Source organism: Erinaceus europaeus, chromosome 11 (genome assembly GCF_950295315.1).
Source record: "Erinaceus europaeus chromosome 11, mEriEur2.1, whole genome shotgun sequence".
NCBI classification, from domain to species: domain Eukaryota; kingdom Metazoa; phylum Chordata; class Mammalia; order Eulipotyphla; family Erinaceidae; genus Erinaceus; species Erinaceus europaeus.
In genome coordinates, this window is record NC_080172.1 from 111,476,222 (window position 1) to 111,491,238 (window position 15,017).

A 15,017-nucleotide genomic window follows, 5' to 3' on the forward strand; every position below is an offset into this window, starting at 1 on the left:
TTAAATGCCCCAGGATGGAGAGCTCCCTGGGGGGGTGAAAGTCTCCAGAGGGGCAGGAAACAGCTGGAGACATAAATGCTGCAGCCCTGAGGTGCAGCACAGCAGCTTCTCCAGGGTGTCCATGGACAGGCGGTTCCCATGCAGGCTGAGGGAGCTGAGCTGGGAGCAGCTGCTCAGGGCAGGGAGCAGGGCTTCAAGCTGGGGGTCCTGGAGGCCACACAGACCCAGGTCCAGGCGCTGGAGGGTGGCTGCATTTATCTCCAGCAGAGCTCGCAGGGGCTCACTGACAGAGGTCAAGGGGACTCCCCTCAGACACAGGTCCTTCAGGTGAGTGATGTGTGGGCTCTGGAACAGGTGAATCAAGTCTCTTTCTGTAAGTGTGCAGTTAGTGAGTGAGAAGACCTCCAATGGGGTGTTAAGGAACCTGGGAAGAGAGAGAGAGAGAGGTTAGGATAAACCAAGGGGTTGGCAGGAGGGTGTAAGTTCAATGGGTGGTCACCACACACACAGGCTCAAGATTACTCTGACATAAAGTTACCCCCAAAGTAGACCAATGCTGTCTGAGGCTGAGCCATTTTGGTGCCCTTATAAGCTTGGCATTAAATTAGGCGTTTTCTTTCTTTCTTTCTTCTTTTTCTCTTTCTTTCTTTCTCCCCCTCCAGTCCACCCCCCCAGAGCTTTGCTCAGCTCTGGCTTATGGTGGAGCAGGGAATTGAACTTAGGTCTTTAAGGCCTCAGGTAGGAGAGTCTTTTTGCATAACTATTACGCTATCTCCTCAGTCCAATTTAGGCAATTTCTAAAACATATTTCCTTGTGTATCAGGCAGAGAAATGCACACTGTTTTTCATTTTTTGAATGTTTGAATTTCGTAGATGCTTGTTCTAGAATAGACTCAGAAAGTGGACTCAGAGAGAACTGTCCATTGTATAAAAAACTATTTCACCTGAATGAGGGATGCTTCAACAGAGTGAAGCAGGGCATACAGTGTCTCTATCATCTAACTATCTTCCCTTTCCCTCAAGATTCTCTCTGTTTCAGTCAAAAATAAATAAATGAATAAATAAATAAGTACATGATATGTAAAATGTAAAAAAAGAAATGAAAAATGGGGTTATTTCCTGACTAAGGCACCACTGATTTCAGTTAAATATTTAGTACCACCATAAATCAGATCTGACAGAGTCAGGAAAGTATAATAGTAATAATAATAGAATGAGGGAGACAGTGCATTGGACATGCACTGTCTCCTTTACTGTGATTCTGCCAGGGCTACAAGCCTACCTGAACACCTGGTCCAGATGGCCCTGCAGGAATGAGGGAGATTCCAGGTACAGCTCTTGTAGATGGCGTAAGTGCAGGAACACCGAAGCAAATTGGTTGATAGACTGTGCCCATTTCTCCTCCTCTTCTGGGGTGACGGCATTAGGAACAGTGATGTCGAGACTGAGTCTCCGGAGGCTTTTCATCTTGCCCAGAAGTTGACTAAACATGTGCAGGCCTGAGAATGGCCAGGTGCAGTGTACTTCCACCTCCTGGATACCACACAATGGCATGGCATGCAGAAACCTGTCATTTTTGCTGGGCAGGGAATATACTGTCACCTTCTTACAGCTGAGATACACCCCTTTTCTTTCCTGGATCCAGTTCAGCAGGTATGTGAAGGTCTGATCTGCGGGTTTCTGACTGAGGTAGAGGTCTACACACACCTCTAAGCAGGGCACACCATCCTCATTCCTTGAAGCTCCCTCAGCCACCAGTTTCCTCCTTTGTGAGTCCACTCGGAAGCTGACTCCAGTCCACACACTCCAGAACTTATGCCCGGTGTTTCGCAAATCCAGCACCTGCAGCTTACACCTGCTTTGGGGGAAAGAAGACATTGATGAAGACATAAGATGCAACCAAAGAATAGAAACCTGGCCTTTGTGAGACACAGACTTCCCACGTCTGCTCCCATTTCAGACTCCAGACCTTCTCTCCCCATTTCTTTTTTCATAACTAATGTTCAATTCACATATGTATTATCCTCTCAATTGGGAGAATCTAAACTGTGTCATGTTAATCCATTATCTGTCCATTTAAGCCAACCTAGTTTATAACCTCTCTCTCTCCCCCTCACCCCCAATTCTATAGCTGGGGCACAGTGAATTCAGGACCATCACTCTTAGTGGACTCTTTCTCAGTCTGGGGCTCCTCAGATACTAAGACATGGAGAGGGAGAGAGAGAGGGAGAGAGAGAGAGAAAGAGAGAGAGAAAGAGGAGAGAAAATGAAAGACTGAGAAAGAATGTAATAGGAGATAGCATAATGGTGACTCAAAAAGATTCTGTTTCTTCAGACTGCTGGGTCCAGATTCAATGTCCAACCACACAGTTAGCCAGAAACGACTGTTCTCTGCAAGTAAATAAGAAAAAAAAATCTGTCCAATACTGCCAGGGGCCAGCCCCTGCAGGTCTCAGGGATCACAAAGGAGGAGGGGCATTGGAAAAAATGAGGAAGAAAGAGAGACATGTCAATTTCTTCAGGAGCAGGAGAGAGACACTCTGCCATGCTCAGGAAGAACTTTATTTAATAGTCTCACAAGGCTTAAATGACTAAAAAAAAAAAAATCACCAAGATATAGATTATAGAAACAGAAATCACCAAGGCTTTGGCCACTAATTCAAACATCACCAAGGCTTTGGTAATTATTACAAAAATTGCCAAGGCTTTGATTATTAATACAAAAATCACCAAGTAAGAAAAGTATAAGTAGGAATTGGCATATTGCACCGAAGCAAAATGTTCTGGTGTAGATCTAAGAAGGACGACAGAGGACCTAGTGGGGGTTGTATTGATATATGGAAAACTAGGAAATGTTATGCATGCACAAACTATTGTATTTACTGTCAATTGTAAAACATTAATTCCACAATAAAGAAATTTAAAAAAAAAGTACAGGTAGGCAATATTCCCTGCTTTGTGGAACATTTACATTCCGGGAATATTTCTCTCCATAGAGATCATATCACAGTTTCTTTGTCTTTTGTTATTCCTATACCTGTGAGCTAGGCAGATGTCCTAGTGATTAAGATTAATATTCTACCTATTATGCTTGTTTATGACATCCTCTTGTCCCTATGCATCAGAAGCCATGTTTCATAGAAAGTTCAAGCTTGTTATGTTGCTAGTGGCCTTAAACAAATTGAAAAGCCCCATTTTTCATAAAGTCTGTTCCATTGTTTGATAAAGGAGTCTGTTTTATTCCTTACTGAGAAGGCACCAAGGTGGTGCTGACCTGGCCAGCCTCTTCATAAAGTTAAGGTCTCTAACTGGAATCCATCTTTCTTGTATGCTCACTATGTGACCTAGGTTCTCGTGTACTATTCCTGTATAAGAAAGTGGAATCATAGTGGTAGATTAAAAGGCCCACTGTATCTAGGTGGGTACCATATTTTTCCATTTATTAATTACGCTATGTAAGGTGGCATCTCCACTATTGAAGCCATCGAGTTTTCTCTATATTCTAGGAAAAATACTATAGGAAGTGGTGTAGATAAAGGGGAAAACAATTCTACCTCTTGGAGCCTCATGAAAAATTCTGCATTATGGATATTGGTTGTTCCATTATGATCAATCTTACAGAGTGCAGTGCAGATTTTGTCATTACTTTTGTTATTGGTCATACTCTGAGCCTAGCCATAGGTAAAGGCTATTTAGACCACACAGAGCTTAATCCCAAGCCCAATACATGACAAAATGCATTATGTTTTCAGCCACACTGAACTTCCTGAGAAGCTGGTGCCCTGTCAATCAGGTTGCATGGCAGTGCCTGTGCCACAATGCTACTGAAACTATCTTAGGGGCTGGAATTTAGATAATTGTGCAAAGTAAATTGTGAGCTTTACCTATGGTCAGAGATGAACTCTTGACAAGAGCTCCCAAATGAGCTGTCACAATGACATTAAAAGCCTTGGGGCATCCCATGGGTCTCCACTCTCTCTGACCCAGCTGTCTTTCAGGAAGCACAGACTGTCCCTATCGATCCTCCTTACCTGGGGGAAACATCCTGTTTGAGCAGGATATCAATTCCATCCATCACAGCTTTGATACTTGGATTCTCAGGAACCACGTCTTGAACCGGGGCTCCCAGAGGGAGTCTTTCAAAGGGCCAGTTCTGCACTAGAGCCTTCAGGGTCTCCCACAGTCTGTGAGTGTAAGCTTCCAGAAACAGACACGGGAAGAGCTCTGCAGGCAGGCTCCTCAGGGAAGAGATGGCCAAGTCTTCATTCCCCAGAAGGCTCTGAAAGGCTTGCTGTAGGAGACTGGATGGGTTATAGTTGCTCATTTTTATCTGCTCAGGCAGCAAACCTGTGGGAATAGTCAAAGAAGAGGATGTCTTTCTCAAGGAAAGCCATATTTCATCTTAGCACTCCCCAAAGTGACTACCATCTAAACACACAGGTCACAAGAGTAGCAGCAATGAGAATTGTGGCATAGTCACCGCAGCTATTTCCCACACATTCCCAGTCAGAGATGTCATGAATTAAAACATTCAGAGACACTTAAGAAATTATATGACCATCTTATATGGAGAATGCAGTTATATCAGATAATCACTTCCATATCAATACGTCTACTTATGTTAATTGATGATTGACAAAGTATTCAACATATTTCGTGTGTAAATATAGCCCAACTCTTCAGTTTGACTATGTACTTATGAGTAAATCTGTATTTGCTATGTCTTTGTATTTCACATTTTGTTCAATGAATTCTCTTAGAATCATAAAAAAATACATATATTAGGAGACACCACCATATGAAGTTTCATTTTATTTTACTTGGACATTTTATAGAGTATTTTCATTTTTTAACATTTTATTTTATTTTAATGAGAGAGAGACACATAGAGAAAGACACAGAGAGGAAGACAATTCTCAGCTCTGGCTTATGGTGCTGCTGGGGACTGGACCTGTGAGCTTTAGCATCAGCAGGAGAGCCATTTTGCATAACCATTATGCTCTATCTCCCCGCCCATCTCTTGAGTATTTGAACATAAGTCAGTAAAAGGTTTGGTGCTCACAGAAATCTAAGAGCTGAAAATGGAAAACAGTGAGACCTACATCTCTAGGTAGCATCTCTTTACAGACATTAGAAACACCTATTAGCCTGGTGTCTTAGGTAATAAGAGCTCACAGTGTGATCAGAATGTTCTCTCTTGTAAATATCCTATGGACTGTTTTGAAACTCCTCCTTACAATGAACGTATGATCCAGTGAGTGTTACCCAGACATAGAGTAAGCCTTGAATGTGTGTGGATCTTGGTTCAGTTTTTGTAACAGTGAAAAGCAGAGCCTTGATTGTCCAGCTGCATGCCATAAATAATAAGACTGCAATATACAGAGCACGGTGGATATGTCTGCATGTTTTTATGTATTCTGTCAAATAAAGGAAGAAATAATGGCTGCCCAGAGCAGCTGACTCTTGTGCAGGTACTGAGCCCCAGCAACAAGTCTGGTGGCAAAACAAACAAATAAACAAACAAAAACAGAAAGGAGAATTTTGAAGTAAAACTTGAACTGGTTTAATGTATTGCACTACAGCAAAGGACTCTGGGTAAGGAAGGCAGGGAGAGAAGTCTGCGAACATGCTAGCACTTCCAGTCCCTAGTCTGAGATGATGGACCTGATTTTGGGGTTTGTGTTTGTGTGTGTGTGTGTGTGTGTGTGTGTGTGTGGAGTATAGAAATTTATCTGACTGATATGAGTTATACCCATGTTCCAACCACATTAACCACCCAATAAAAATGAAGAAAAAATTGAAACTAAGTGAATATTTATGATGTCAAGTAATAAAATGCCTAAAATCCAGTGTTTATCATTGAACAATGTGCTTTTGGGTGTAGGGAGATATTCTCCCCAAAATCTTGTGGATTATTAGTAAATCACTAATAAAAATTTCATGAAATGCAATTTTTTGGCATGAAAAATAGGCTTTTGGGTGATCCTGGAGTGGTGCTGTGGTTAAGGCACTAGACTCTCAAGCATGAAGTCCTGAGTTCAGTCCCCATCAGCACATGTCTGGAGCGATGTTTGGTTCTTTCCCTCTCTCCAATTATCTTTCACATGAGTAAATAAAGAAATATTTTTTAAAAATAAAAAAATGCTTTGATAAAATGTTGACAAGTGAATAATTATGTATACAAATCATCACATTCTGAATTAACATTAAACTCTATGGAAAGGCAATAATCCAGTCTGAAATCTGTTCATCTGAAAATAAAGGCATAAGAATACTTCAATCCAGGGAGCATCTGCCAGAAGGCTGGTGGTTGACTGGTCTCCATTTCACTCACAAATAACAGACTTTAAAAAAAAAAAATAATGAAGGTATGGAACAAAAATTTAAAACTCCTTCTTCATCCACTGTTACTTTACCATAGTTGAATGACCACAGTTGCATGATGGGTCCTTAGCAGAGGAGGGTAACTTACCAGATGAGATGAATTCGGCTGTGTACTCAGAACTCAGGTCTCCAGAGAACCCACAGGCAGACTGAAGAGCTGGAAGAATCTGATTTACCATTTGGGGACCTACACTTTTATATCCCATTTAGGATACACCCTACACACCCAAATACCTATAGGAGACAAGCTAATTACGCAGATCCCAAAATCCTATCAGGTTAAGACCCTCCCCAGATGAAATGATTAGATAGCACACCTCCATTTGGCCTAGAGACCAATTTTGCTTGACTGTGGGTGTGATTCATATCAAGTGTTTCATGGAGTTGTCTCCAAATATGCACTCAGTGCTGGTGTGATATTGGGGAGATTACAATATGCTTCTACAGAACCCCAAAAACATAGAAACTGGACAGATCAGTGTTTTCTTAGCCACATCTTCACTTTTCCATTTATTATTATTATTATTTCCCAGAATACTGATTAACTCTGGTTTATGGTGGTGCGGGGGATTGAAGCTGGGTCTTCTGAGCCTCCAGCATGACTGTCTTTTTACATAACCATTATGCTATTTACCCCTACACCGGAAGTATCCATGTTGAACTTGAAGCTCATATCATAACGATTCCTGGCACTACAAAATACAACTAAAAGGGAGCAAGGCAGTTGAACCAATCAGTGTAGTTGGATAGAGACAGACTGGGGTAGGAATTAAATTTCCAATGCCCTTGACTAACAGAGAAGTGATTCCAGAAGCCAGAACTATGTCGATCTGCACCTCAAAAAGAGTCTAGGTGCAAACTCCCAGAGGGAGAAATAGTAGATGTCCAATCAGCTCTGAATCACAATCTACCAGCACTTCAGCATGTGTCAGCAGGACTCTGATTATTTCTTTGTTTTTCTTTTTATTTATTTGTGAGAGGCAGGCTGGGAGTATGGATCCTTCAGTCAATGCCTATGTTCAGCAGGAAAGCAAATACAGAAGCCAGGCCTTCCACCTTCTGCATCCCACAATGACCCTGGGTCCATACTCTCAGAAGTATAAAGAATAGGAAATCTATCAGGGGATGGGATGGGATATGAGATCTGATGGTGGAAATTGTGTGGAGCTGTACCCCTCTTATCCTATGGTTTTGTTAATGTCTCCTTTTTAAAATAAATAAATAAATAAATAAGGAAAATAAAATAAAGAAAAACAAAGAAATAATTAGACAGTATGTGTATTCCACTGGACTTTAATCATGAGATGCTGAGGACAATGTTTCAGAGTTATGGAAGGGAACCCTTGCTTAGATGCTTGGGGGAATATTCAGTCTAGTGTAGGTGGTTGGTTCTCAGGTTCTGGTCAGAAGAGATCTCTTAGATGAGTAGACAACTAAGTTTGAAGGGGACTGTGAAGATGAGATCCCATACAGTGCCTCTAATTCCTGAACTGCAAGCTGTGAAGAGGCAGGATTGTGAATACACAGACAGCGCAAGCATGCAGAGGGCACTAAAAGTCTCCAGTTGAGGAGTGAGAAAATCTAGCAGAGCATATGCTGAGTATGGGGAGGAGTCAGGGAGGCCCTGAAGATTGGCAGGTCTCCTAGATGCTGTGGGACTTTGTTCTGGTCTGATCTATGACATTATCCTCAATAGTGTCACCCAGTCAGAGATGGGGATAATGTCATAACTGCTAGAGTCCAATGTAGGTCTGAAGGCAGCCTGAGTTAAATCATCTTCATTTGTGTTCAATGATGCTGTTAAAGGTGCCAACATATTTGTATAAAGTGGCCATTTTTTAGTATGTTTAGCATATCCAAATGTTATGCATTTAAAAAAAAAGAAAGGCAGAAAGAAAGAGGAAGAGATGTGTGCATTTCTCTTCCTGAAAGTGAAGAAATGTGTTAGAAATTGCCAGGCTCCTATGTACACTGAAGAGGTTGCAGCCTTAAGTCACACTATGCTAACTTTTGTTGGTTGTGGCCAGGTGTTGGGCTGCGCCACAGAGAAGAGAGGGAGAGAGAGGAGGTCCAGAGCAAGTGGGGTACACAAATCTTTATTATAGGATGGGGGGTGGCTCAGGCCACGTGGAGTCAGCCGACAATGGCTGTCCCCACAACCTCACCACAGGGCAAGAAGGAGAGCATGCAGAGAGAGAGAGAGAGCTGAAGGAGCCCAGAGAGAGAACGAGAGGGGTAAGTGAGGGAGCTTTTATTGGGCCACAACCAGGGATGACGTGTGGGGACAGGATTGGTTGAAGGGGGCACTGCTAGGATTTCGTGGAGCGTGGTAAAACCTGGGGGCAGAGACTGCATCAGAATAATTCCTCAGCATCAAACTCTGGTTGAGAACAGACCTGAGCCTTGGTGTATCCTGACCTCCAAAGAACTTACACTCTCATGCCAATGCCATTGTCCATTCTAACCTCCCTCCCCTCTTTCTCTTTCTCTTTCCAGGAGCCTTGCCATTCCCCTGGAGGTCTTCTCACTCACTAACTGCACTCTTACAGAGGATACTTGACTCACCTGTTCCAGAGCCTGAAGGACCTGTGTCTGAGGGGACTCCCCTTGACCTCTGTCAGTGAGCCCCTGCGAGCTATGCTGGAGGTAAATGCAGCCACCCTCCAGCACCTGGACCTGGGTCTGTGTGGCCTCCAGGACACCCAGCTTGAGGCCCTGCTCCCTGCCCTGAGCAGCTGCTCCCAGCTCAGCTCCCTCAGCCTGCATGGGAACCGCCTGTCCATGGACACCTGGAGAAGCTGCTGTGCTGCACCTCGGGCCTCAGCAGGTTGAGACAAGAGATCTATCTGGCCCCTCTGGAGACTTTCAGCCCTCAGGGAGTTCTGCAGCCTCAGACATTTGATTTGCTTTGTATTCAGATCTCCAAGATTCTCAAGGACCTTAAACATTCCAGATTCATCATGGTGAGCACTGGTCGCTATTCTTACTGTGCCAGGAAAATGTTCAGAAACTGGAAGCTCATCATTCTGCCCTGTTTGTCCTGTTTCAGGGACTATAAGAAGCTGTCATTCAGGCCCACAGGTAGTGAGTGACAGCTAGCAACTTTGTTTCTCACTGTGCACACAACCCTGCTTCTGACACCAGGTCCATGGGATGGGGAAGCCCAGGAGACCCAGCCTCATGCTAGCCTGCCAGGAGTACAATTGACTCCGCACTGTGAAGTGACTTCCAGGACGTGGGTCTAGTAGAATCAGATGCAGGAATTTTGTAAATACTTGAATCAGAATTTGGGTCTCAATTCATGTGTGCTATTTTCCTTTTGAATGTTTCCTTTTTGAAATGTTGGGAAATAAAATGGATGTTAATGCAATGTCTCTCTAGTCCTTGTTCATTTTCCTTCTAGCACCCTTACTATCTCCCATAACTGTATAGAAGCAGCCTGTGAGTACTCTGTGATCAGACACCATCTAATAACATGATAGACCACAGCAGAGCACAGCTGGTGTGTCATTCACCTGCTGGTTTCTTGAAATATTTATGCATTTGTTTATTTATTATACGTAGGGAAAAAGTATAATGACCACTCACCACAATGCTAAAGTCAGCTGAATGTATAAGAGATAATTATTTCCTATGTAGCTTTAATCTCTGTCTTGACTACACAGTATGTTATGGAAGAATCAGGTTGAATGTTTCAAGATCCTCAGCTGCCTAGAGTTGAGTTCTGCATATCTAATTTATTATTTTAACAACTTAGTGCTTCTAATTTCTGAACAATAATAATCCTGACATCAGTCTTAAATGGTTCAATAATTCTAAAATTATGTTTTGAATACAAAGTTACCTACAACCTTACAGCAGATAGATCAGAATCATATGGTTTTGCCAGGTGCTAAGATGCAGTTATTAGTAGATACCATTACATGACATATAACATCATATGACACAGTGAGTTCAAATAGAATATGAGAAATTCCCATCATGGTATTTTCAAAGTAGGCCAAGCTCTCAACTAATTTGATGATAATAAAAATGAACTATTGCTGTCTGGATCTCTGAGATTGCAAAAAATGCTTCCTAGTCTTTTAAGACCCATGTCAGACTCAGTCCTGAACCCCTGAGACTTTGCTCTCCTCTTGATCCCTTACAATGTTAAACTGCCTCTGCTGACCTCAATTAAAGAACAGAACAAGTGCCACCATGCCCCATTATACTGCCACTGACTTATGCCTTTGGATTATATCCCAGTGACACCAAGTCTGATATTTCAACCTTTCAACTGCAACAGTTTGGTGAGACCTCCCCTAACACATGGAACTACCTTGTTCTATTTCAGGTGGTGCACTCTCTAACCACCTTGCAGACCCTAGATACAGGCTAGCACCTAAGAGGCACATATATACAAGTGTCCATCAGGTAGGGGCACATACATAACTCAGAGGAAAAGGCTTAGTAGTCCTCTGTGATTACATTGAGACCTAAACAGCTTGGCAGTGTATCAGAAAGGCCTTAGAAGGCTCCACAGATTGTCTACTCAAGGATTCACTGCTTAGACCCAGACACATTCATACAGCCTACTTCACTCCCCTCAGTCACACTATATCCTCAACTAGCTACACAAACAAAGTAACATATATGTCCTAATATCTTGGACAGCTACAGCATTATTGTCACCCCTGGATAATCACTGTATACAATTATCCAAGAGATACACAGTCAAATATATGTATATATGTTGTTATGCTTCTAGTTCTGCTTCTGGGATCCCTTCTGTTACATTGCTTGACATTGTGGTCTACTTACATGGTCATTCTGTTACATTGGTTTGGTCTCACTCCCCCTGCCTCTGGGAGATTTTGGTTTAGCCCTTGCCTTTTCGTGCTTCTTTCTTCTCCCCACCCCCTATCCTACATACTTCCTTGGTTCCTGACAGGGCAGAACTGTGTGGTGATTAGATTAGATTAGTTTTTTGAACCATTCGCTCATGAATAAAGAAGTACTGTTTATCCACTCAGCCATGTGTCCCTGGTCGTCTGTCTCCTGCCACGAAGCTAGCCTGGCATACTGGTGCCGTGAACTTTGACTGACATATATATATATATATATATGAAAATTTTAGCTTAAACTGTATTGTAATCCTAGGTCTGTTTCTTCTCTAACTTAAGTCCAGATTCCATCGCCTGTAGCCCTAATCTTGGAATCACTGTTCCACCATCAATGGTTACTTTATACAAGAAGGAATCATAAGCCTTATGTGAGCTTCTTCAGGACCTTGTTCTCACTATGAACTAGCAATGGTAGGGACTGTCACACTTTCTGAATGGGAGCTGGGTCATCCTATCTGCCAATCAAGGAAAACTCAGCCTGAAATAAGTGTAGCCTAGAATGTTCCCAGCTGTGACCATGGATTGTGAGCTCAGTCTGACAAAGTCTCAGAGGTTATACAGGCTTCTGTGCTATAAATATAAATATATATGGGCCCTGGTCAGGTGGACATGGTAGATAGTTCATTGTGTTTATATATTTTATTTACATTTGGGAGCTACTGTCTGCCCTGGTCCAGCTTTCTAGTCCTATTCTCAACTCTGATGCTATCATCTCAATCAATATTTTAACTCTGCCTCCATGTTAGCCATCAAGTGTCTGGCTGTTCTAGGAAGGAGAAAGAGGAGATTCAGAGCAGAGAGGGAACAGAAATCTTTATTCCTGTGGACACCTCAGAGTTGGGTGACAGCGCAGTGGTTTGGGCCATGTGGAGCTAGCAAAATGGTCACCTCCCTGTAAGTGCAGCAACCCTCCTCAGTGTCTGCAGGTGAAGGGGCTAAGAGAATGAGGGGCAGAAGAAGAAGGGTTTTTATGGGAGAAAGTTGGGATGTGATTGGCTAGGAAACAAGGCACTCAGGTATAGTATCACAGTTCTAGCAGGAATGGGAAGGGGGAGAAGTAAACAAGGTGCTCGGGGATTATAGTATCAACTCTTGCAGGGAACTGAAAATGCCCTGAGGAGACAAGATGGTGGATGTGACCACATCTGCACAATGTCATGTACCCATAGGTGCAGTGCTAAAGTAGGCCTTCTAACTTCTTTCTACCCCCAAATACCTATTCTCATCTGCTCTTTCCTAGTATTTGTTTCCTGATTATTCAACATTTTGCTTTGCTTTGGTGCCTTTTCACCACCAAGTTGCAGATGCTAGTATGACTCCATCTTGAACCCCCTTGGCAAATGATTTCACTAATGTGTCTGTCACCTCACCTCCCCAGAGCCCTCCTTCCTCCTAGGCAAAGAGGAATAGGGTGGGGCTAGGGATTCACCTGCCAATGCCCATGTGCAGGAGAGCAGCAATGACAGAAGCCAGACCTTCCACTATCTGGACTCCATAAAGGATTTTGATCCATAGTCCCAGAGAGGGAGACATGTTAGTGGTAGATGACCAGAGATCTCTGAAATCCAATTCCATCAGCACCTGGAGATAGAAGAAAATAAAAAAAAAAGAAAAAGGAAAGTAAATCTCAAAGAATAATAGGTATAGGTTTGACAAAACATGGAAAATTTATATAAATATAGCTACTTATAGAAGTAATTGTCAACCTTTATCTGAGACCTTAGGAGATTAACTGTATTTTTCAAAGGAGGGAATGCATACAGGGAACTCTGGTGGTAGTATAGGTGTGGAATTTTATACCTATTATACAAGGTATGTCATTATGCAAACAGACTCTCATGCCTGAGGTTAGAAGTCCCAGGTTCATTCCTTCAAACACTATAAGATAGACATGAGCAATGCTCTGGATAAAATAAAAGAAATAATTTTTATTATTTTATTATCCAATAATTTATTTATTGGATAGAGACAACCAGAAGTTGAGAGGAAGAGGTGATAGAGAGGGAGAGAGACAGAGAAAAACTGTCTCACCAGTTGTGAAGATTTCCTCCTACAGGTAGGGACTAGGGGTTTGAACCTAGGTCTTTTCACATTGTCACATGTGCACTCAACAAGGTGCTACACCTCCTGGCCCCAAATATACACACATATATATATATATAATTTCATGGTATTTTGATGAGTAGTTTCATAGGAGGCTGAGTGTATATTTACTATAAACAAGTTCAAGTCCCTGGGTCCACATGCAGGGGAGAAATTCCATAATTAGTGAAGTGTTTCACTCTTTCTCTTCTTATCCCTCTCCCTCTCTCTCTTTCTCTCTCTCTATCTCTCTTCTCTCTCCCCCCTTTTCTCTATGTCTTATTGTCTCTCCTTCCACTCTCAATTTCTAAGGCCCTTTCAAATAAAATCAAAGTCAATTAAATAAATATAAAAAAGAAGTTCGAAGACTCAGTGGGGTACTACTTTGGAAATTAAGAGTATGATACTGTAACTTTGGGACAAAGTGGATGAAGAAGGTGATATGCTCAGTGAGGTAAGTATGGAGGTGATAGACAACTAACACACAGTTTTTGTTTTCTTTGTATATGGAATGGAGTATTGAATTACATGAATGTTTCATCATCCCTGGAAAAAAAACAACAAACTTATGTGACATTCTGAGAACTGTGGTGGTTAACTTGGGCACAGGTAGGCACAGACATGTGGTGTTGGATGAGGTGTTGTATATGTCTCATCTTTAAACATTATTCTATTATGCTCACTGCTATCATCTTCATTTGACAGGTGTTGGTCATTTACAGTACAGTTGTGGGCACATGTATAAATGTTTTCATTCCATAAAGACTGGTGTCTGCAAAGCAGTCTCACCCACATCTCAGGCCCTTTCTAGCACCATGCATCAGCACCCAGAGGACCCTCCTCCAACCCCTCCCTGCCATTCTTTCTCTTTCAATTCAATAAAGGGACAAATTTGACTAGATTTTCTGCTGCCTTTTAAGGGGATGGTAGTGGGGAACCTGTTTCTAAACTGGTAAATGAACAATCATTGAGGCAGGAGACATGGGTCTCCAACTCCACAAATCTACAGCATCTGAGTGAACCCTCATGCTGGTGAGGGCTCTGGGGACAATGGTTTGTCAGGGCAGGTTCTTGAGATATAGAAATGTCTAGTCAGGTGGGGATACTGGGTCATGGAGGCGGCTTTGTTTGTGTTCTCATCACCGGAACTAAATCAGAAAACTGCATCCTCAGCTCAATCATTGTGTCACCTAAATGTGGCCTGAAAACTAAAACGGTTTTATTTCATGATTTAGTTCTCCAATGTGTGGTATTTCAGGGACATCAGCTGCCTGCCAACTCAGCATTTCACTGATCATAAGCTAACTTAACGTTGACAACTGTCACTCTTGCTGATCCAGAATATATACTTACAGTTCTTTTGGAAAGAATTTTCTCTATTTCAAAAAGCAATTAGAATTTTTTCATTAGAGATTTAGTAATAGTTTACATGATTACAAGTATATATGGAGGGTTAGAGAGATAGGGCCATAGTTGTGCAAAACCATTTTGATGCCTGAGAAAGCACATGTTCCAAGTTTAATACCAGCAACACCAAAAGCCAGAGCTGAGTAGTGCTGTGATAATATAAAATAATATAAGAATAGAATAGGTAAGATAATATTTTGGGGGCATATTCCATTTCACCCCCATGGTCAAAATTCTATGGCCCCAACCTTAGCAATA

General features: G+C 42.1%; 1 protein-coding gene across 1 annotated transcript; it reads right to left on the reverse strand.

Annotated features, from left to right (window-relative positions):
• Positions 1-8,200, reverse strand: LOC132541473 (PRAME family member 7-like). The gene is made up of 5 exons (XM_060202379.1): positions 8,087-8,200; positions 6,473-6,551; positions 4,032-4,347; positions 1,283-1,855; positions 1-424 (listed from the first exon to the last, which is right to left on the reverse strand). Exons 1-5 carry the CDS (start codon positions 8,198-8,200, stop codon positions 1-3), a joined length of 1,506 nt encoding a protein of 501 aa, XP_060058362.1.
• Between the last annotated feature and the right edge of the window lie 6,817 nt (positions 8,201-15,017).